At 37.4% G+C, this 20,551-nt stretch overlaps 1 protein-coding gene across 1 annotated transcript; it reads left to right on the top strand.

The window, feature by feature from the left end:
- The first annotated feature begins 4,413 nt into the window (after positions 1 to 4,413).
- LOC139142558 (uncharacterized) lies at positions 4,414 to 19,659 on the top strand. Its single transcript, XM_070712528.1, has 12 exons — positions 4,414 to 4,606; positions 7,422 to 7,691; positions 8,802 to 9,052; positions 11,734 to 11,867; positions 12,574 to 12,720; positions 13,014 to 13,148; positions 13,685 to 14,990; positions 15,493 to 15,615; positions 16,625 to 16,780; positions 17,106 to 17,369; positions 17,863 to 17,996; positions 18,469 to 19,659. The coding sequence occupies exons 3-12, from the start codon at positions 8,986 to 8,988 to the stop codon at positions 18,511 to 18,513; spliced, it is 2,511 nt and encodes an 836-aa protein (XP_070568629.1). The 5' UTR covers positions 4,414 to 4,606; positions 7,422 to 7,691; positions 8,802 to 8,985; the 3' UTR covers positions 18,514 to 19,659.
- Positions 19,660 to 20,551: the final 892 nt, after the last annotated feature.

Genomic DNA, 20,551 nt, shown 5'->3' on the forward strand with positions numbered 1-20,551 from the left:
GCGTCAAACGTTATCATGAATATGCATTAGGGCGTATGAATATTTATAACACAACACTGTGCATACGTGAGATATTACAGGAAAGCTATTCATCACATCATCAATGAAGTTAGCAACTAGAACACCAGCGAGCAAACGAATTGACAAATCACTCACTAGTGTTCACAACAAAATATAGACTATAAGCACTGTGTGGAAACTTGGAACATACAGAAAGGACGAAACATCAACAAATTTATTCCCCAACCAACTGATCATTGCTTACAAAAGAAATGCAAACATTAGAGATACACTGATAAAGGCCAAAGTCCACGGCATGAAATCAGCCGCAAACCTTGAAAGGGATTTCACGGTTACTCGGGTCACGGCATCCTCCTCGAAACGGATTACACGATCTACAAATTTTACATTTATTCGGAGAAGTTCCTGCGTTGTAATAAATAACCTAAATCTCAGGAAACCATGCTACAACGTTATGCCTGACTGCTTAACATCACACACTCAATATTTGAACGAATTTCCTGAACAGAATATTACTTCTTTATCGATGGAAGTATGAGTGAAACTCACATTGTACACAAAGTGGACAGTATATTGAAATTATTGTAATTATTACAATTATGATGATTTGTCCGTAAAGTAGAACCGTTTGACGTAACTTGCTTGCCTTTTATCTTGGCAAAGGGGGCGGTACGCAATACAAGGCAGTGACGTAAGCTAACTTCAAGACCCAAAGAGTTATTTTACGTTTGGTTGTATGGGCGTACCTTCGTAACACTTGTAACCTCCACAAATGTAATAATCTCCACAAATGTAATATCAACCACAATTGTAACAAAATAGTCAACCATTAATGTAACAACCCGCAACCACAAATGTAATAAACAAATTAACCATAAATGTAAGAAAAATAAACCATAAATGTAATAAACTTGAACCTGCATATGTGATCATTTGTTTATCAATGCCCTGAGTAAATAATAACTTTAATAAGACTAGTGTAATGTTATTGCATACTTTCCTGAAACTGGGTTTCCTTTCCGAACACAGAATAGAATACTTTGAGAACGCTATTAGAAAACGGCGAAGTACTGATCAAACCATTAGATAATGGAAGTGGAACAGCAGTTCTAGACACTGATAATTTGCATAATAAGGAAGCGTCAAAATAACTCGCCAACCACTGATACCACACAAAGTTTATGACAGATGACTCAGAACAAATAACAGAGAAATATAAAACCTTATAACAGGAACTTACGACACAAAACATGTTGACGAGAACATATATATTTCATCAAGTAAAAACAATACGAACAATACCTTGAACACAGTAGAACAAAATTAGACATCCTGGCATCCCCAGTGAAGGAACAAACTTCAAGTGGGACAACATAGGAATACAGACAATCTATCGATTATTCCACACAATTTATCCACTGAAGACGAATTTGAGGCAATTGATTAAGAAAGTACGGCAATTTTCGAAAAAGCGGCGTTAAAGGATCGTAGTGTTATACAGTCTTCCCCACTCTGGAGTAGAGACTGCACTGACATTCGCATTACAGCTAACGTCTAGCCATGGCCAATCAGTTCTGTACACAAAACAGAGAAACGTAAAATACACTTTCAAATATGCAAAACACACTAAACGCAACCAATAAAGAAATGAATAATGTGTGGAGTTGCTTTCCTTATTACATAGATCAATATTTAAGGGCTAATTCCTCAATTGCAACGACAAATAGATTTATTACATTTATGGTTGATAAGTATTACATTTATGGTGTTTTTTTATTACATTTATGGTTACCATTTATTACATTTGTGGTTGGTGTTTTTATTATATTTGTGGTTGATTTTTGTTACATTTATGGGTGATATTACATTTATGGGTGCATTTTATTACAATTGTGGTTGATATTACATTTGTGGAGGTTACAACACTTTGCTCTACGCACAGTTGCCTGTGGATCGATACACAGCGATGGCCGCTGTGCTATGGTAAAAGTCGTCTATCGAACCACAAGTGACGGTGCCTCTACGTGCATGATGTCTAGAGTCAGGCCGCCGTTAATACTTCAATCGCTGGCAACTGTTCTCCGCTCTGCGCCTACGCGTCCCACAGACGTGTGTATATGCATTCACCCGTCTGTGCATATGATAGATACGTCTGTGAATGTGCGCATGTGCGGAGCGGAATAGAGAAGACAGGCGACTATGCTCCCGACATACTCGTAGAGCTACATTACACGGAGCGTTGGTTTTTCAAGTCGCAAATGACCTGGCTCGTTACATGTATATATAACCAGTATAAAGTCAAAAGTTCACCTTCCAAGTAGGATTTCTGTAATCAAATAGTATTAACCACTCATCCCAACCGTCATACAATATGTCGCGAAACACATAAACACATAAATGTTAGGGATAACATTGCTAAGTACAATTAGTAAACTTTTTACTTCAGTTCTAAAACAAAGACTAATTACTCATATTAAAAATGAAAACCTTATAATTAGGGAACAAATTGGCTTTATGCCAGAGTTTAGTACATGTGATCTATATTTGTTTTAAAACAATTACTTACAAAGTATCTGAGTAAGGGGAAATATATTTTTGGCTGTTTCATAGACTTTCAGAAAGCCTTTGATTCAATTTGGCATGTGGGGCTTCTACACAAATTAATAAAGTATGGTATCACAGGGAAATTTTATAACATCATTAAGTCAATTTATTTAAATTCGAAGGGTTGCATTAGGGTGAAAGAGGGACTCACTGAACAGTTTCCCATTGAGAGAGGAATAAGGCAAGGTGACGGCTTAAGCCCACTGCTTTTTAACCTATACATTAATGACATAAAAGATTCGCTTAATTGTGTCAGCAATGACCCACCAACTTTATTACGGAGTACTTTATCATGTCTACTTTATGCAGATGACTTACTTCTACTATCTGAGACACCTACGGGGCTACAGAATGCTATAAATTCAATAGGGCATTATTGTGAAAAATGGCATTTAGGCATAAACATTCTCAAATCAAAAATCATGGTTTTCAACAAATCGGGGAAAATTTTCAACAAATTTAAATTTACTATACATGGTAATGAGTTGGAAAATGTGTCAACATACACTTACCTTGGCATAAAGTTAAATATTACAGGAAAACTAAACAGAGCACAAATTGATTTGAAAAACAGAGCTATGAAGGCATGTTTTAAATTGAGACAGTTACTCTTTGCAGAGTTAAATATTCCAATTAAGGTCCATTTACAAATGTTTGATGCCATGATAAAACCTATTCTGCTATACTGTACAGAAGTATGGACTGCAGACATATGCACAAATGCAAAAACCATACTCACAAACTTAACAAACACAATTGAAAAGTTGCACATTAAATTTTGCAAGCACATACTTAAAGTGAATAACAAAGCATCCAACATAGCATGTCTAATGGAACTGGGTAGATATCCTCTAATTGTTTCAAGCATAACACAAATGGTCAAATATTGGTTAAAAATAAGTAAGAAATCTGATACAACACTGACTCGTGAGGCTTATGATCTGGGTTGTCAACTGGACAATGCACATACAGATAATTGGGTGTCAGGAATTAAACAATCGTTGCTGCTCGTAAATATTGGAGATGCCATGAATGTAAAGATGGAAAATGACAAACACTTTAAAACTAATTTCAATGTAAAAGTTAAACAGCTATTTGAAAAATGTGCATTTGAATTGATTCATGATGATACCAGACAAGGGCACCATAAAAATAAACTTCGCACATACAGAGAGTTGAAAAAGCTCTCGAAAGCTACCTTCATGTTATAAAAAACCCAGATCACAGATCAGCCCTGTGCAAGTTACGCATTAGTGCACACATACTACACATAGAAACAGGTAGATATAGAAACCTTGATGTCATAGACAGAGCATGCCAATTTGCCAAAACAAACAAGTAGAAGATGAGATACATTTTCTTTTTCATTGCAAAGGATACACAGACATTAGACATGATTTTTTCAGTAAACTAAACTTTGTAAAAACGCATTCAGAGGCACACAAGACCTTGTAAGCATCTTTTCAAGGACAGATAAAGCATCACTATGTGAATTGGGAAAATACATACATACATGTTTTAAACTTAGACAAGACAAAATGAAAAAGGCAAAGTAAACTATTTATGAACCTTTAATATGTTGACCTCATGTATAGATATTTATATTTATATATATATTATATATACTCTTTCATTGTTGTTTTTGCAAAACCTTTATTGTACTTTATGATCAAGATCCCAACTGGGATACGATTTCAATAAAGGCTTACTTACATAAAGCATCGGCGTGTTGTGGCTTGCCTCTCTTCAGCCAGTGCGCACTCTCGGGCGATGCCATGTTAGTTACATCGACAACTAATAGGAATTCTGTGGTAATTGAAGGACACGGAGCGGCCATATTGAGATCTGTGTCTCTCGCCTGTCGCCTGATTTACCATGGCTATTAAAAGTCCCTCAAGAGTCGTCCGAACGGACTCGACCAGCAGCGCTTCAAAAGCAGCTACCAATGAAAAATCGTTGAAAGATTACGACAATATGCAAGGTGAGTATAAGATGCTTTATCAGGATCATTATGAGGAGAAAAAATGTGCAACATTCATTCAACAAAGAGGAAGGGAAATCTGTTTATTCAGTAACCTTTTATTCAATGTAGAGAATTCTACACTGTCCCTAAGGTTAAGATCCAACTTGGGGCATCATACTGAGGACTCCTTTGACGTGCCTTGCATGGCGACTTCAGGGGAAAACTCGACCGTAGTAGTGAACGCATTTTACTCAACAGTAGTCCACATCATGCGCTTTTCAAAACAGTCGCGTGGAGGGTTGGCTAACATAACCTGCGTATACCTCGTTGGCAACTGCAAGCGTTTAAAATATTTATAACCCATGTCCAATAGGTAGAACCTAAGCTCAGTTGGCACGGTGTTTTTACGTGTACGGACAATCGATTCTCTGCGTACGGAAGTGGGTCTCAATACGGTCGCTCTGTAAAACACTTGTCAAACAGGACCCCATAATTGACACAATCCTGACGTTTAAATACAAATCAAACTTTCCGATGCTCAAATGTTACGGTTGCCCTACAGTGTTTATTAAAATGACTGGCTCACATAGTGGAGTGGACTGGCCCAGTCGCCTGGCTTTTCTCTGTGGGCCGAGGCGTTCACCCGACGATCCATACAACAGCCTACTATAGTGCAATGTCTGCTGAAGTTTAGTCCTTCAGTTTATTCTGTTTTGATATCTAGTATGCCCACAGACTTGTAGCAAGTCTAATTAGTGATTTAGCAATGCCGCATAGTGCGTTCAGAAATATCTGGAAATTAGAGTTGTCTAATGGTTCCCTTAGCAACGATATCGCAGGCGGGTACTTTGAATTGGTGTTATCTGTTCAGGGCTTGCATTACAGGCGAAAACCTTAATTTTTAACATGTACCTTAATGTTTCGCCTTTGATTAGGCCCTTGAAGGTTGATTTTGGATGACATGATTTTCTATGTAGGAACTGGAATGTATCTGATGAATGTATTTTGACCTGTATAAGGTCAACGGTCGGCTAGACGCTACCAAATGATCTAGGCTAGGACAGCGTTGAACGTAATGTGAACGCGGACAAAAGATTAGCTTATCTTCTCACATTCTGCCGGATTAGTTCTGGCCGGCCCTGGGCCTAGATGTGAACCCCATAATAGTGAGTTTAATCTATCTAGACTTAACAGTTTTAGGGATGGGTGCCATGCAAAGTGTGTATTTACAAATTAAAGACCGCCATGACTAATCTATACAAATGACAGTTGGGGTTTCCATCAGCTTTTAAATGGAATGTTGTATGGTTCTAATGCGTCTGTTTTGAGGAGTCGCTGTTTAAAGAAGTCACGTAGGTTAACAGGCAATTCGCAGATTTAAAAGAATAAGAAAACGAAAGTGAAATAAAGTGTGCATGGTTATGTGTGAACGAAACGAGGATATATTTGTCCTTGAGATTCCGCATATGTGGAATTTATCAGCAAGGTTGGTTAAGGTTGACCGTGGTGAAATGTTTCCATAAAACTGCACATTTATACATCATTAGGATAGTATGCTGATAGTTAAGTTAACATTTAGTCATTTTTGATAAGAACAAAACGATCTTTATTGTGATTCACACTTGATCTACGATATCTGACATTTCTTTCTGGTACTGGCACTTTCTGGCACTATATGGTGAGAACAGATAAACTCTAATATTTTGTTTAGGGAGACTTTATCCACATTACATGCTTTCCTTGTTTGTATACATTCCCCAGACAGTGTCACAGTCCATCCTCCAGGACCAATATTTTCGTGAAATTATTTCAGTTATACAAGACCCACCATTGATATCCGGGAACCTCATAAGTGTTGAAAACAATACAATATCGTGCCTGTGCGACTTGTGTCAAAAGTGCATACCGGCATAATTGAAACTCGTTCTACTTTCACAGCCCCCAACTTAGAAAGGCTGCGATAAAATTAAAAACAACAGCTTCTTTATGTAATCAGAACCACAGTGGCTGCAAATTTTATTTGTGGTTTAATTTACAAAGAGGTCATGGTGAACCGGTATCAGCTTACGTTTTAGTGTTATCGTATGTTTGTGCACAGTCTATATTCCCCTAGGTACACAATCCCTGAGCTGCCCATAGGAAGTATATAAAATCCCGCAAAATAATAATTTTAAGAGTTATATTGCCCAATTTATGACGATACGCCCGTTGGCCTTAAGGCCTGACAATGCGTTTGGGTTTGGTTCTATACATGGTAATAAGTATAGCAATACCGTTCTTCAAGGGATCCGGTTGGTTTACGCACGGAGTTTCTTGCTTTTTGTTCTCATTTTGTACTTTTTGTTTTGTTTTGTTTAGCTTGTTTTGATTTTTTAACGTCAGGCTGTCTTTTAAAACTTTTTGTCAACCGCAAAATATGGCGCACAAGTCGAGTTCATCCATAGGATGATTGTTTCAGTACGTAGCTCTTACTGCAACAATTACTAGGCGAAGGGTCCTTTGGTCTCTTGGTTAAACTACGCACATCTGTAGCAAATCAAACAAAGCCCCTGTTTTCTATTTTGTGTGAATGTAAACCTTATCAATTATTAACAGAATGTCTGGCCACTTTATGTTTCCTGGACGCTCCATTATGCTATTTGAAAATCATTCATCGATATTTAAAACGAGAAATAGAAGCTGGAGTATATTTCAAGATGCAATTAATTTAGTGTTTTCATACAAGAAATCCCAATAGAAAAACTGTTTTTATATTTCTTCTTTGCAATCTCATCGCAGAAGACAGGTTTGCTGCAAGGCTGTCATGTATTTTGTGTTTATATTTCATGGACAGAATCGATTAAAGTGGATGAAACTGTGCCGACGAAGTACGAGGAGGCCATGCAGCACGTTCCCCCTGAAAAGATCAAATCATTTGCCAGACAGTTGAAGATCACTCATAGAGATATCGAGGATATATATCATGAAGAAAAATATGTGAATGAAATTAGGCACAGCATTGTAAAGAAATGGATTGAGGGAGAAGGTGACGAAGCAACGGAAAAGGTATTTGTACGCGCTTTGCGTGCTGAGCGACTGAACAGTGTTGCAGACATTTTCAAAGGTGAGTGGATTTTATGAAACAGGGTCATCATCCAGACGTTATAAACATCTCGATATGAGCTCAGTAACTTTTGCTCCCTGATTGTTCAAAGACAGTTTCAACCGGTCTCTTGCAATCTCAAAAGAGAACATTTGGGCCATAGCAAAAATCGCCAGAAAGCTATCTGTTTTACATTGTAAATTATGAAGTTTCGATGTTTAAATTGAGTGGTGACAAGTACAGAAAGTGACATTACTAATTTTCGAAATCACAAGATCGTTAAAAAGTTCTCTTTTGCAAAAGATTTGAAAATCAATTGCAAAATATGCAATATACGGAGTTACGTTGTTAGCCACTATAGACTATAGTCTAACAAACATTTCATGGAGGAAACAAACACTGATAAGAAATTTTGATCCACAAGAATGCAATATGGCAAGAAACACCTTACTGTGAATACTATATTTGTGTTAGTACCAATCTTTGTATCAAATCAAAACGTACACGGCTGCCAGGTCATTGATTGATTGATTGATTGATTGATTGATTGATTGATTGACTGATTGATTGATTGATTGATTGATTGATTGATTGATTGATTGATTGATTGATTGATTGATTGATTGGTTGGTTGGTTGGTTGGTTGGTTGACCGACCGACCGACCGACCGACCGACCGACCGACCGACCGACCGGGAGGTCGGTCGGTCGGCCGGCCGGCCGGCATAAGGACCTCTGCGCTTACTATATCTGTACTATGCTATTTACGTCCTCTGTACATGTACCATCCATGTCTATAGTAGCTACAAGGACATTGGCCCTACATTTTAGGGATGTTACACATCTTTCCTAAAAGTGCAGTAGGCACCGAAGGCCGCTGATTTGACGTCACTGTGATAATACTAACCTGCAGCGCATGTGTTGTTGTACATGTCTTCCATCATTTCTATGATTCCACTTTCAGTCAGAAACTACTTGGACCTCATTTGTGAAATAGGTCTAATTTTAATTTTTTTTTTTACCTGCGTTATCATTCTAATAAAGGAACACGATCAGTTCAGTGGCACCGTCTACAGTTTTCAGTTAAATTCTAACGGATGCACTATAAAATTTAGTAAACCATCTTTTACAGAAAGTACATGTTCTTTGCCACAACATCAACGAAGTAAATTCTTCTCATTGGGATCAGCATCAGAACGTGATACGGGAACGTCTTACCAGACTGGCTTGGCTCTTCCAACGTTATTTTTAATAGCAGCAGTCATCTGCCTTGCAATTGCTGTAGCCTGAAATACTTGGATGGAAGGTCCGCATGTATGTTCTCCCTCGGCGCGATAGCGGCATTTGCTGCTTGCACTTATTATTATTCCTCTAATAACATAGGTAAGTTCTCCTAATATGGCCATGAGCTGGCTATCTCTGTAAATAGTTCACATCAAACGCTGGTGGACTTTTCTCAGTTATTTTATAAACTTTATCCATTTACTAGAAACACCTTACACAATGTTACATCAACTTTCACTTAGGCTACGGCCAAATGTGCACATTTAACTAACGTCATCTGTAGTGTCTCAATACACTACGGCCCAAAGGCACCCGATTTTGTACAATAATAGCGTCCCAACTTTTCGCCACACATACGTCGAGTACGTGTACACAGAGAGTCAATTCACCGTCCACGTCATGTTGAAAATTTCGCCGAATTTCCTTGCTGCACAGCTAAATATTGATGAAAGAGTTACATTTCCATTTCTCTTATATGCTTCCCTTTCCATTATAAGTATTTTGGCAAGAATTTCACGGAAGAATTCCGAAATACCTCAGCGATAATAGTCATATGCAAAAATAGGTGAAAACACAGCCAACAGCCAAACGATCGTTAACTCGTCATTTCATAAAAATAAGAGGAAACTCAAAAAATAAAACAATAGAGTTTTAATTAACCTTCATGAGATGTGTAATATCAAACATTGTAAAAGAAACCCAGCGAAATGAAAAGTTATACCAACAGGTTTTTTTCAGATGTATTTTTATATTTTACTATGAGGCGCATCAGCTCGATTTCCCATAGAAAACAATGTTGTTTATTGTACCGAACAGACTGCACAATTTTCGCTCGTTCAAATTTCTCAATTCTGAACCAATGATAGTGAAAAGTGGCACAGTAATCCTTCGATTGATATACAAAATTTCAAAATGAAAGAATTAAACTCCTGCTCAAACTTTCCTCAAGCATTCTTTTAATCACTCTCTTTTAAAAACAAGAAAGGTGAAAGCCAGAAGCAACTTCACGGGCCCGAAGCACTTTCATACATTGGCTAAAGGGACAAAAATGACATTTCCTATCTACGTATTGCTGAGTCACACTGAAGTAGGATAAAGGTCATAGAAAGTCATAAAAACAATTTGAAATAAATTAGCATGCTGTAATTCATGATGTCCGGGATGAAACACTGTTTGAAGACTCATTCCCGAAAAGATGAGGCCGTGGCACTTGAATTTACTGATTTATTGGTATATTTGTTAAATCGAGGTCAAATGTCTTCCTGGTGACATGATATATTTGTCAAAAAATTAACTCCGAAACATATCCCTATGTACCTAAAATCTGACCTCTAGCTCTATTAGCAAGCCCAGAATTAGAAATGTGCGTAATTAAAGAGGTACACGATATGGCACCATAAGGCCCCATCCTACAAAAAGGAAGGGTATAGCACTTTTGGTAGCTGATTTATAAACCTATTTGCGGAATTGAGGTCAAAGGTTATTCTGGTCATGTGACATTTTGTCAAAAAACTTTTCTCCAATATCCCTGTGTACATAAAGTCATACCTCTAGCACTACTTGTTAGCCAAATTAAAGGGAGGGTCATCTGAACTGCGCATGTACGACTTTCTTGTTTACAGACAATGTATTTTATGAATGATATCTAGATTCATAACGTCAACATAGCTGCAGTAGTAACATTTTACGATAGTCAGAGTTAATAAACATGTTTTAACTTTCATCAATCGCCAAGGTACCCAGATACAGTGTTTACATCGGTCGTAGGGGTCACTGGCAACTTTTAAGCAGAGTTCCGACGACCCCCCTCCCCTCCCTTTATATGTGTGAATAATTGATGAGGTACAGAATGTGGCGATATAAGGTCCCCTACCCTACCAGATATGAAGGGTGCAGCACTTGTGATCACTGATTTATAGGCCTATTTGTGAAATTGAGGTCAACGGTCATCTGGTAAGGAGACATTTTGTCAAAAAAACTTTCCCTGTGTACGAAATATCAGGTCTAGTAGCTCTAGCATTGGCCAGCCTTGAATTAAGTATGGTCGTAATTGCATAATTAATGAGATGCAGAGTGTGGCACTATAGGTTACCTCATCCTCCCGAATGGAGCACTTGTGGTTACTAAATTATTGGCCTATTTGTGAAATCGAGGTCCAAGGTAATTCTGGTCACGAGATCTTCTGTAAAAAAACCTTGCTCCCATACTTATCCCTGTGTCTGTGTCTGTGTACCAAAAATATGACCTCTAGCTCTATGGGCCTGACCAGAATTAGATGTGTGCATAAAAAAGATACAGGTTGATGTCAGGGGGCGAAGGTCAGGGGCTACACCGAAATTTACATATGCAACTTGGTCCCATACTGGTCATTGTTCAAATGATACCAGACCATATCAGTCTCCTTAATCTCTTATACAGGCCATAGTGACATATGCCCATTGCTCAGCTGCAATAGAAAATCCTGAAAAAAATATTTCGAAAATCTTCAAAATCTACAGGGCCTGTGACCTTGATAATTTGCACTTGAGAACTTGTCCCTATGGTCTGCTAAGTCTCTTTACGGAATTTTGATTGCTAAAGGTAGATGCAAATGAGATGGATTTTAACGTTTCAATCAAAGATTGCCCCGTAATTCCGTATTTACTGTTCTGTGTCAAATGTTAACTTATCTGTGGAATAAACTAACTCGCTGAAAAGAAACATTTTTGGCCAGTAGACCGGGGAAAACGTTTATATCCTTCATGAACAATAATTTATGTGTTTCTTGTTTACCTTTTTAGATGCCCCACCAAGTGTGCGTAAACCGTCCAGTTTTTTTACCGGCAAAGAACATACAGAGTGCCTCAAGGCAATTTCTCAACATTTCAACAACCATCGGAAAACAACAGCAGCTCAAAGGAAAGTTTTTGTAGAGGTAATGAAGGCAATCCAAAGTTAATTGTCTCAAAGATTAATTATTATAGAGCTCATGGAATTAAGAATACAACATAAAAACACAAATGTGGCACAATAAAGAATTAAAGTCTCATAAAGACAGTGAACCTGTACAAAGTATTATTATAAACCTACTGCCGTAACCTATGGGAGTTTGGACTCGCCTTCGACTCGTCCAATACGTCACTCACTGAGCCCTCGTCCATACAGGGCCGTATTTTGTGAATAACCCTATAATAAAATAGCGATATTTCAGAGGTTGAATCTCTTGATGGCTATTGATGGAAATCTTTTGCTTCATTGCACCTTAGAACATTTGGAACAGAATAGTACCAGAGACGTATCCGGATGGTAACATTTCGAAATAGGTGTGCAGAGGATATTTTCATAAGAAATGATTGCTTTCGTTTTGCATAATATTGTGAGGTCAGAAAGGTCCGAAGGCTCTTAGCTGTAGGTTAACCTATTACCGGAGTGGCAGAGCAGCAGATTCTAACCAAACAATATGCAATGTTTCCTGGCTTTTTGTTTCAACGGCTGGTGTATAATTGCAAAGTGAAAATCGCTTTGAAGAGTAAGGCCGGGCTATTTGTTGATCGCCACCTGTTCAACGGGTACTTCGTGTTCACATACTCTCACAATAACTTTGAAATAATAACTTCCATTTTACCAACGCTTTAATGTAGGTACTCCATGGTTTAGGTGGGTGCGGAAAGACTGAAATTATGTGTTCGTATGTTTGGGAGAACTGGAAAAGATACAAAGGAGGTGTGTATTTTCTAGACGGTAAATCGAACAGCTGTCTTGATTATGGATTCATGCAAATTCTCAAGGTAAGTTTTCATTGTCCTAAAACCACGAGACTTCATGAAACTATCATACAAATGCCTGATTTCCTTTTTTGTTGAAACATTATATTCGTAACTAATCAAATGATGAACTTGATTGGAACGCTAATGTAAACTTCTAATGTAAAGTAATTACAGATCTATAAGAAATGTTAGAGCACTTGTTTAATATTTACAGTATACAATGTCTTTACCGTGTATCGAAAATAAAGTATTCTCGTGATACACCTCGCTAACTGTCACGATAAAGAGTAACAGATATTTAAATTGTTTTTCAGAAAATGCGACTTGAGGTACTTGAGGAGGAAAAAAATCCTACTTTAATCCGATGGACTGTATTTAACAAACTGCGAGAAAAGAAAGACTGGCTCCTGGTGATCGATGACGCAGACGATCCCGACCTAATTCAACAGGTGATTCTAATAGTCTCGTTTCCCTAGAATGTATTCTTTATTTCAGATATTTAGGCCTTTACACGTTATTGTAAGAAATGCAAGAAAAGAATGGAGGGTGGATCGGAGCTGAAGTAATTACCTAGGCGTAATTTCAGGTTCAAGAAAGAGCAGAAATTTTGCTTCTCGCTTTGCAATGTCTTGGAAATTAGTAAAATATGAATCACAAAGGGTCTTAAAATGAAAATGTTCTATCACTAATCCCTTTGTCAACATTTAAGCAACCACGATGAATCGCTACTCTCTATTTGGCACAATTACTTTACTTAAATCAGTCGTATCAATAAAATGTGTCTTTAGCTGAATCACAATAGGTCATTTGTGCAAACCTGAAGACGTCAATATATTAACACGAGTTAAATTATCACTAGACCTTACAGAAAATAAATTTATCATCTCATTTTAAACCAAACAATTAATGGTGTGCTTTAGATAAATCCTGGTCTTTACTAATATATAATACTCAGTATTGAGCCGGGATGAACATTATTTTGCAGCTGTTGATTAACATGTATGATCTGGATGGCCACATTGTCATCACATCAAGAGCCGAGAGAGGATGGCTTGACGAAGTAAAACCTACAATGACACCCGTGCCTCTCTTTTCAAATGAAGATTCGGCAATTTATCTGCTGCGTCACAAAATGTCGGACGAAGGGAAGCTGATGTCATTCGAAGAGGCTACTCAACAATTGAAAAGGCTGAAATCAGAGGATCAAAGCGAATACGAAGCTCTCATGTGGCTCGGCGGTGAAGAAGGTCTGCATGGATTGCCACTGGCACTTAAACAAGCGAGTAAATATGTCTGTCAACATTCCATAACATTCAACGTCTATAAAAGAGCTTACATAGAAAATCAACCTCATGTCATTCAATCTTGGGATAGAGGCGATCCATTGCTGTGTTGGTTCAAAGGTCACGGCTTGAAAGCAGAATACGCTAAGAGCGTGCAACAGGTGGCCGGGAAAAACACAACCAATCTCCCAGATCTGTCAAGAGAGCAATGGCAAGAAATCAGCAAAACAATACCATCTGAAGATTTCACAATGCTGCAAAAGGCCATCAAGGAAACTCCTTACGTTGAATTCGTGCAAATGAATGTACTTAGCCGAAAAAATGTGGTTACCACCTGGAAGATGAACTATGAATCTCTTGCTAAAGAGGAACATGTAAAACAGTTTCTACATCTCTGCGCATGCCTCGGCACACATATCAGCGTTGCCCTGTTAATTGATGGCGTCGAGCACCTCAATCAAGGTCCCCTACAAAATCATCTCACATCGATAGGTACGATTTCTTCGTCTCCTGAAGCCGAAGCGCACAGGAGAATTAATGATTTATTTCTCAAGATGACAGAACACTCTTTCACCACGATTGTCGGCCGGTCAGGAAACTCAACCTCAACTGACAATCGGTATTCCAAGCACACAATTCACCATCTTCTCCAACAAGTTATGTTTGTACATTTTCTCAGTCGAGAAGAGAAGATAGAGTCGCTGAATAACGCTATACGCATGCTCAAAAATCTCTTCCCGAAGCATAGAGAGGTCACTGGAAGCGCTAGTGCAACCGTTTACGACCGCCATTCCGTGATTACCCTGCACACACTCGCTGTATGTCAACAGATAAGGACTTTGAAGAAAGACGAAATTGATGGTCTCGTGAATATATCACCCCTTTTTCGAGCTGTCAGCAACTACCTGCTACGACTAGGGCGAGCAGAAGATGCTAAGATTCTGTGTAAAGTGATGACAGACCTGAGTAGACTAAGAAAGCCGAACAATCAAACTGAGTTGGCAAAAGGTATTGATCTTTTTTCAACTTCATCAAATACTGACATGATTTTGAGAAAGTCTACAAAGAAAACACACACATACACATACACACAGACAGATAAACAGACACACATACGTACGTACATATTTGTGTCTATCTATCAGCGTATAGGTTTCAATTACATGGTGTTAGTATACATGTATCTGATTATATATAAGAAAAATCACACAACTATATCTGAGTGTCTCTACACTGCAAAATTTTAGGGCTTGTAAAATGAATCCTACATGGCTCACTTTTTCAAGCCCCAAAATTTGCAGTGTAGAGACACTTGATGTAGTTGTGTGATTTTTCTCACTAGCTTCTATTTTAAAATCCACTCTACATTTCAATGGGGAACCTGTCATAAAACAAAGCAATTTTCTGATATGGATATATCTGTTGCCTCTGATATACCTTTACATTGCACACGCTTTTAAAAACTTGCCCAATCGAACTTTTGTCATATATTTTATTATCTTAACTTCAGATCTAGCTTACCTTGGCAGAGCATATTTTAACTTAAAATTGTTCGACGAAGCAGAGATCTCTTACGAGGAAAGCTTGAAATTTATGGTGGAAGAAAACAGAGCTGGCATACATATTCTTATGGGTATGATATATTCAATACATACCGATAGCAAAGTAAATTATCTTCAAGGCATATCATAACCGTGTGGGAAAATTCATTAACGTTGAACGTTGCTGTTAATCCTGCATTGACCAATCATCTTTTATCGAAGGTGCCTATAATTGTCCGACTATTGACTCACCTACTATTTTCATACCATTTCCATAGAATGTCACACCGAAGTTATGTTCGCCAATGCATTACCGCTTCTCCTGAACTTTTCTTCTATACATTAGGTGGATTTTTATTGAGCTGTATTGAGGTATCTCACGACGTAAAATGAAATCACAAATTATTCACCAAGAAAGCCAATGGTACATTGACGTAGAACGCACACTTAATTAACGAGTATTTCCAATGTTGCAATCTGGATTGCAAGTCCTGATTCGAAGAAGCCACATAACAACCATAAGCTTTAGCGTCCAGTCCAAAGATCCACGTCAGTTTGTTAATCGGATATAAAAATTCTAAGATGTAGATATCACTTTTTTGATTCTGCAAGCCATAACACTTAGCTCAACAAGAATCGTGAAACGACGTTCAAAAACTGAATAACATTTTAAAGCGATTGAAGAAGACCTATGCAGCTAAAGAGCCTAGCACCATTTGTTTATAAAGACAGATTATTAAATTTATGCTTGTGCCTTTGACATAGTATGGGGTAATTATTGGCACTTATGTTACAAACAGTAGTGAACACTGATCCATCAGGTACCCTTGAATGGTAGTTATAATGGTTTGGTAACATGTTACGTTTCTTACCTTAATTGCCCAATGTCCTAGGCAAGCGAACGTTCTCGACAGAATCGCATGTTAGGATAGCGTGACATGAGCCCCCGGTAAACATCAGTGAGCCCGATCAGATGCGCTGGCAGTTGCATTGTTCCTCCTTAATTGCCTATTACATTGACTGAGAAAAACTAGTACACTTGCCATATATGCCATAAAGTAGTACACGCATGTCATTACGCATGTCCATTATCCAATACAGCGAAGCAGAAACTTGCAAGAGTCAAGCAGAATAACATAAAATACATGGAAGACGATGAAGAGAGCAAGAAAATCGAAACATTTTTGCAGGAAAATCTTGTGGAGCTGAAGAAGCTGTGCGAAAATCAGGAAGACTATCATTATGCATTGGCAAACGGTAATGACATACAGTCCTTATAATTAAAATCAACGTTAAGTCTCTTAATATGCTTCTTGCCAATTGAACATCCGATATAAGCGTCAAGATTATACTAAAAAGCACGAGTATGAAGTGAATAAACAGAATATGGAAAGTTGAATAAAGTGAAAAGAAGGAAACTCAGGAAACGAGAGTATAGCGAAATAAAAACCAATTAGGAAGTCGAAAAATCTTATACGTACATGTAAAGTAAGGTACATATGCATAATGGGACTTCACTTGAGTAAAGTATTAAAAGCGTTGTAAAAAATAGTAATTTATAACATTTTCTGTGTATGTTCAGCCTATCACCAGCTTGGTCGATTCTACCAAGACACGCGCAACTATGAACAGTCCCACAGACACCTAGAAGAAGCACTGGAGATCAGAAAAAGGTATGCAGAACGATATGACGATGAAGAAAATATCGCCATTGGAATGATTAATCTTGCTCGTAATCAAATACTGAAGGGCGAATGCAACAATAAGGAGGTTGAAAAGCTGCTCATCGATTCTCTGGAGATCAAGAGGAAATTCATGTCTACCAAAAATGAATCCTACCAATTAGGTAAATAAAACTAATTCAAATACGTGCAAGTATGCCCGTCCGTCACACCGTTTTATATATATATATATATATATATATATATATATATATATATATATATATATATATATATATATATATATATATATATATGTGTGTGTGTGTGTATATATATGAATACATTCGTGCATGCATGCGTACGTACATACGTACGTGCCTTTGTGTATATATATATACACACACACACACATACATACATACATACATACATACATACATACATACAGACAGACAGACAGACAGACAGACAGACAGACAGACAGTCAGACAGTCAGTCCGTCAGTCATGTTTGCTTAGGCGTAGTTGGCAATTAACTAATTCATTTTGCGATGTTTGTGTGATATTTTGGGAGTTGATGTCTGATATTGTTTAAACACATTTTCCATCCTAGTCCAACACAGCTTTTACCGAACACTGGTAATGCCGAATACATCATCGTGTCCTTCGTTCGCAGGTTTGTATTACTTGGCAGTATTCTATCGGATGCGTGGAGATACGACTGAAATGAAATCCCATCAGGATCTCCTCGTGTTAGACAGCTACCAAAAAGACTTCGAACAATACCAGAATGAATGTGACATGGCAAAGGTAGGGAGACATTGCGAAACGATCTTTGTTTTTGACAATTAACCTACAAGAGTATGCATGTTGTGTTGTCGTTTAAAGCGATTACAGTAAACATGAAGATGAATACATATATATGTGAAAAATATAGTCTTCATGCAGAACGAATTTCTCTCTTACATGTCATGAATTCAAATAAAACTTTCTACAAAGTATAAACTTCCAGGATGTCGCACAGTTTGACAGCAAGACGAATCTTTTACAAAATAGAACGGTTTATTTCGATAGATCTCAAGATGACATTGGTTTCAAAAATATTCTTAATTTACAGCGAAATAGCTAAGACTCACTTAGCCTCACTAAATTGTGATATCATAATATCAGATATTTTTTGTTGATTTGTTTTTGATGCCTCCGAACAATGATCTCTCGCACTGCTACACTCACGTCCGGAAGTGACAAATTTAACTTTAACTTTCTCTATTTACGTTTACAGTGTTGCGTCCTGAGAAACTATGGCTGCATAGTCCCGAATGACTAACAATCACGGAAAAATCACCCTACTTATATTTCATTCTGGTATCAGAAATGATGAAAACCAGGATATATTAGTGAATGATGAAAACCAGGATATATTAGTGAATAGCAAGATACAAGAGAAATGAAATAGTCGGTCACTGCTAAACCTAAATATTCAAAGTGTATATTTTGAAAAGCAAAATCAAATCTGTAAGAACAATCAAAGTCAAACTTAGGTTGTCCACACAAGTATAGACTATGATCAATGAAGTAAACACCGATTTTTATAGAAAAAATTAAGTTGGGTAGTTTGACAGTGTAAGGAGCGTGTATCTGTATGTAGTGATAATCAATCGTAAACAATACTGTGAGGTAAACTTGAAGGGGCATCTGTTAGTGTTGCTGGGGATGTTTACGCTGCTTAAAATCTCTTTCCTGCTGCACTTACAACCGTGTTTGCAATGTTTGAAATTGTTCGATTTGTTACGTTCCTCATGATACTGTTTCCTGACAGTAAAATATTCTCGACTTTTATTGAGATACTGGCCTGCTAATTCTGAGACACTGAACTTTAAGAACACTGACTGGTGTCACATTTCTCAGGTTATCGTCAGACACTGACTTGTTCCAGATAACTTACTGGTGCTCTTTAGACAACAGCTAATGTAAAACAATTCTCTACTAATCTTTCGACACTAGCTGACACCACAGACATTCTCAGACAATCGTTTGGAATTGGCTCATGCTCAATAGATTCTAAAATAATTTTAGACACAAATAACTTACAAATAATTGTACTTTCTCACATTAATGTTGTGAATTCATGTGTCATGTAATTTCGACAAATATTCACTGATTATGGTAAATCAGTAACAATGGGGACTCTACAGTTTGGTTTTTATGTTAGGTTAACAAATCTTTTCAAAGGTTTTGATACTATTTTACTAAAAAAGCACAGATAATCGTAGTCATGTTGTAGTTACTTTATAACACTTTGTGTCAATTCTGTAACTTGTGTTGACTGAATAAGCTATGTCAGTAATCACCCAAGCAGAAATCTGTCAAGAGAAAAAGGTGAAAATATACATGGTAATCATTTTTCTGTAATATTTTAAAAATCCTCAAGGCATTTTTTACAAAATAAATCAGAGAAAATGGTATTTAGAGTGTTGTATGCTGTTGTTACTTTATTATTTTTCATATTAGTGGATGTTCTGTATTTTTATTTCATATTCAGTGAATACAATTTCTCAGCGATCATTCTCGTAGAAGTCTGTGAAGAGGAAGAGCGAAAATATGTGTTATTAATTTTAATAGTCGCGCCAGCGGCTTACTGACTACGCATGCGCATATTCATAATATACTATGCGAGCAACCGGAAGTGTACCCTTCTTTCATGGGCACCGCCATGTTTTGTTTTTTTTGAGTACTCGTAAATAAACAAATACGAAACAAATAACAATTATCTAACATGCCATTTATAAAATATACCTCTTTTTTTAGCCAGTAAATGTTATTATGCACCTTGTCGCTGATACAAAATATCGTTAATATAGATAATGGGAGAAAACTGTCGTGCATATGAATGGGGGCATACGCAAAGAATGCTGGGATTGAATTTTAGAAAAGCGCCCCCTGTGTCAATAATTATATTCAAAAATTGCCAGATTTTAGACGGAACGCCATAGTTTTCAGCTTGCAAGTGGAACGTCGGCAGTGCGGTTACCATTGCAATGATAATGATTGCGTAATACGTCACTTGTTTAACGTAATAGGCTGTTATCATTGTAAAAATTGACAATTTTGTCCAAAATTTTTACACGTTACAGAAAATCTATACCTGCACTGCTGCAGGTTTGACGTTGTGTATGTACCGTGTATGTACGTGAACTGCTTTCATCAGGGGAAACTGGCATAGTTGTCATACAAACGTATATATGAAGTAACAATTAATTCTATTTTATCATGAATCAATACAAATAACATTGCCAATCTTAACCACTGGCGCGACACCAAGGGCTGAGCCCTATATAATATTATCAACTTGTTATTAACTCGAT

This window comes from Ptychodera flava, chromosome 10, assembly GCF_041260155.1.
Source record: "Ptychodera flava strain L36383 chromosome 10, AS_Pfla_20210202, whole genome shotgun sequence".
NCBI lineage: Eukaryota > Metazoa > Hemichordata > Enteropneusta > Ptychoderidae > Ptychodera > Ptychodera flava.

Coding starts and splice junctions, on each gene's coding strand:
- LOC139142558 (XM_070712528.1), top strand. CDS start 8,986: ATGTTCTCCCTCGGCGCGATAGCGGCATTTGCTGCTTGCACTTATTAT. Junction 11,868..12,573: donor AAAGGAAAGTTTTTGTAGAG/GTAATGAAGGCA, acceptor GCTTTAATGTAG/GTACTCCATGGTTTAGGTGG. Junction 16,781..17,105: donor TCATTATGCATTGGCAAACG/GTAATGACATAC, acceptor GTGTATGTTCAG/CCTATCACCAGCTTGGTCGA.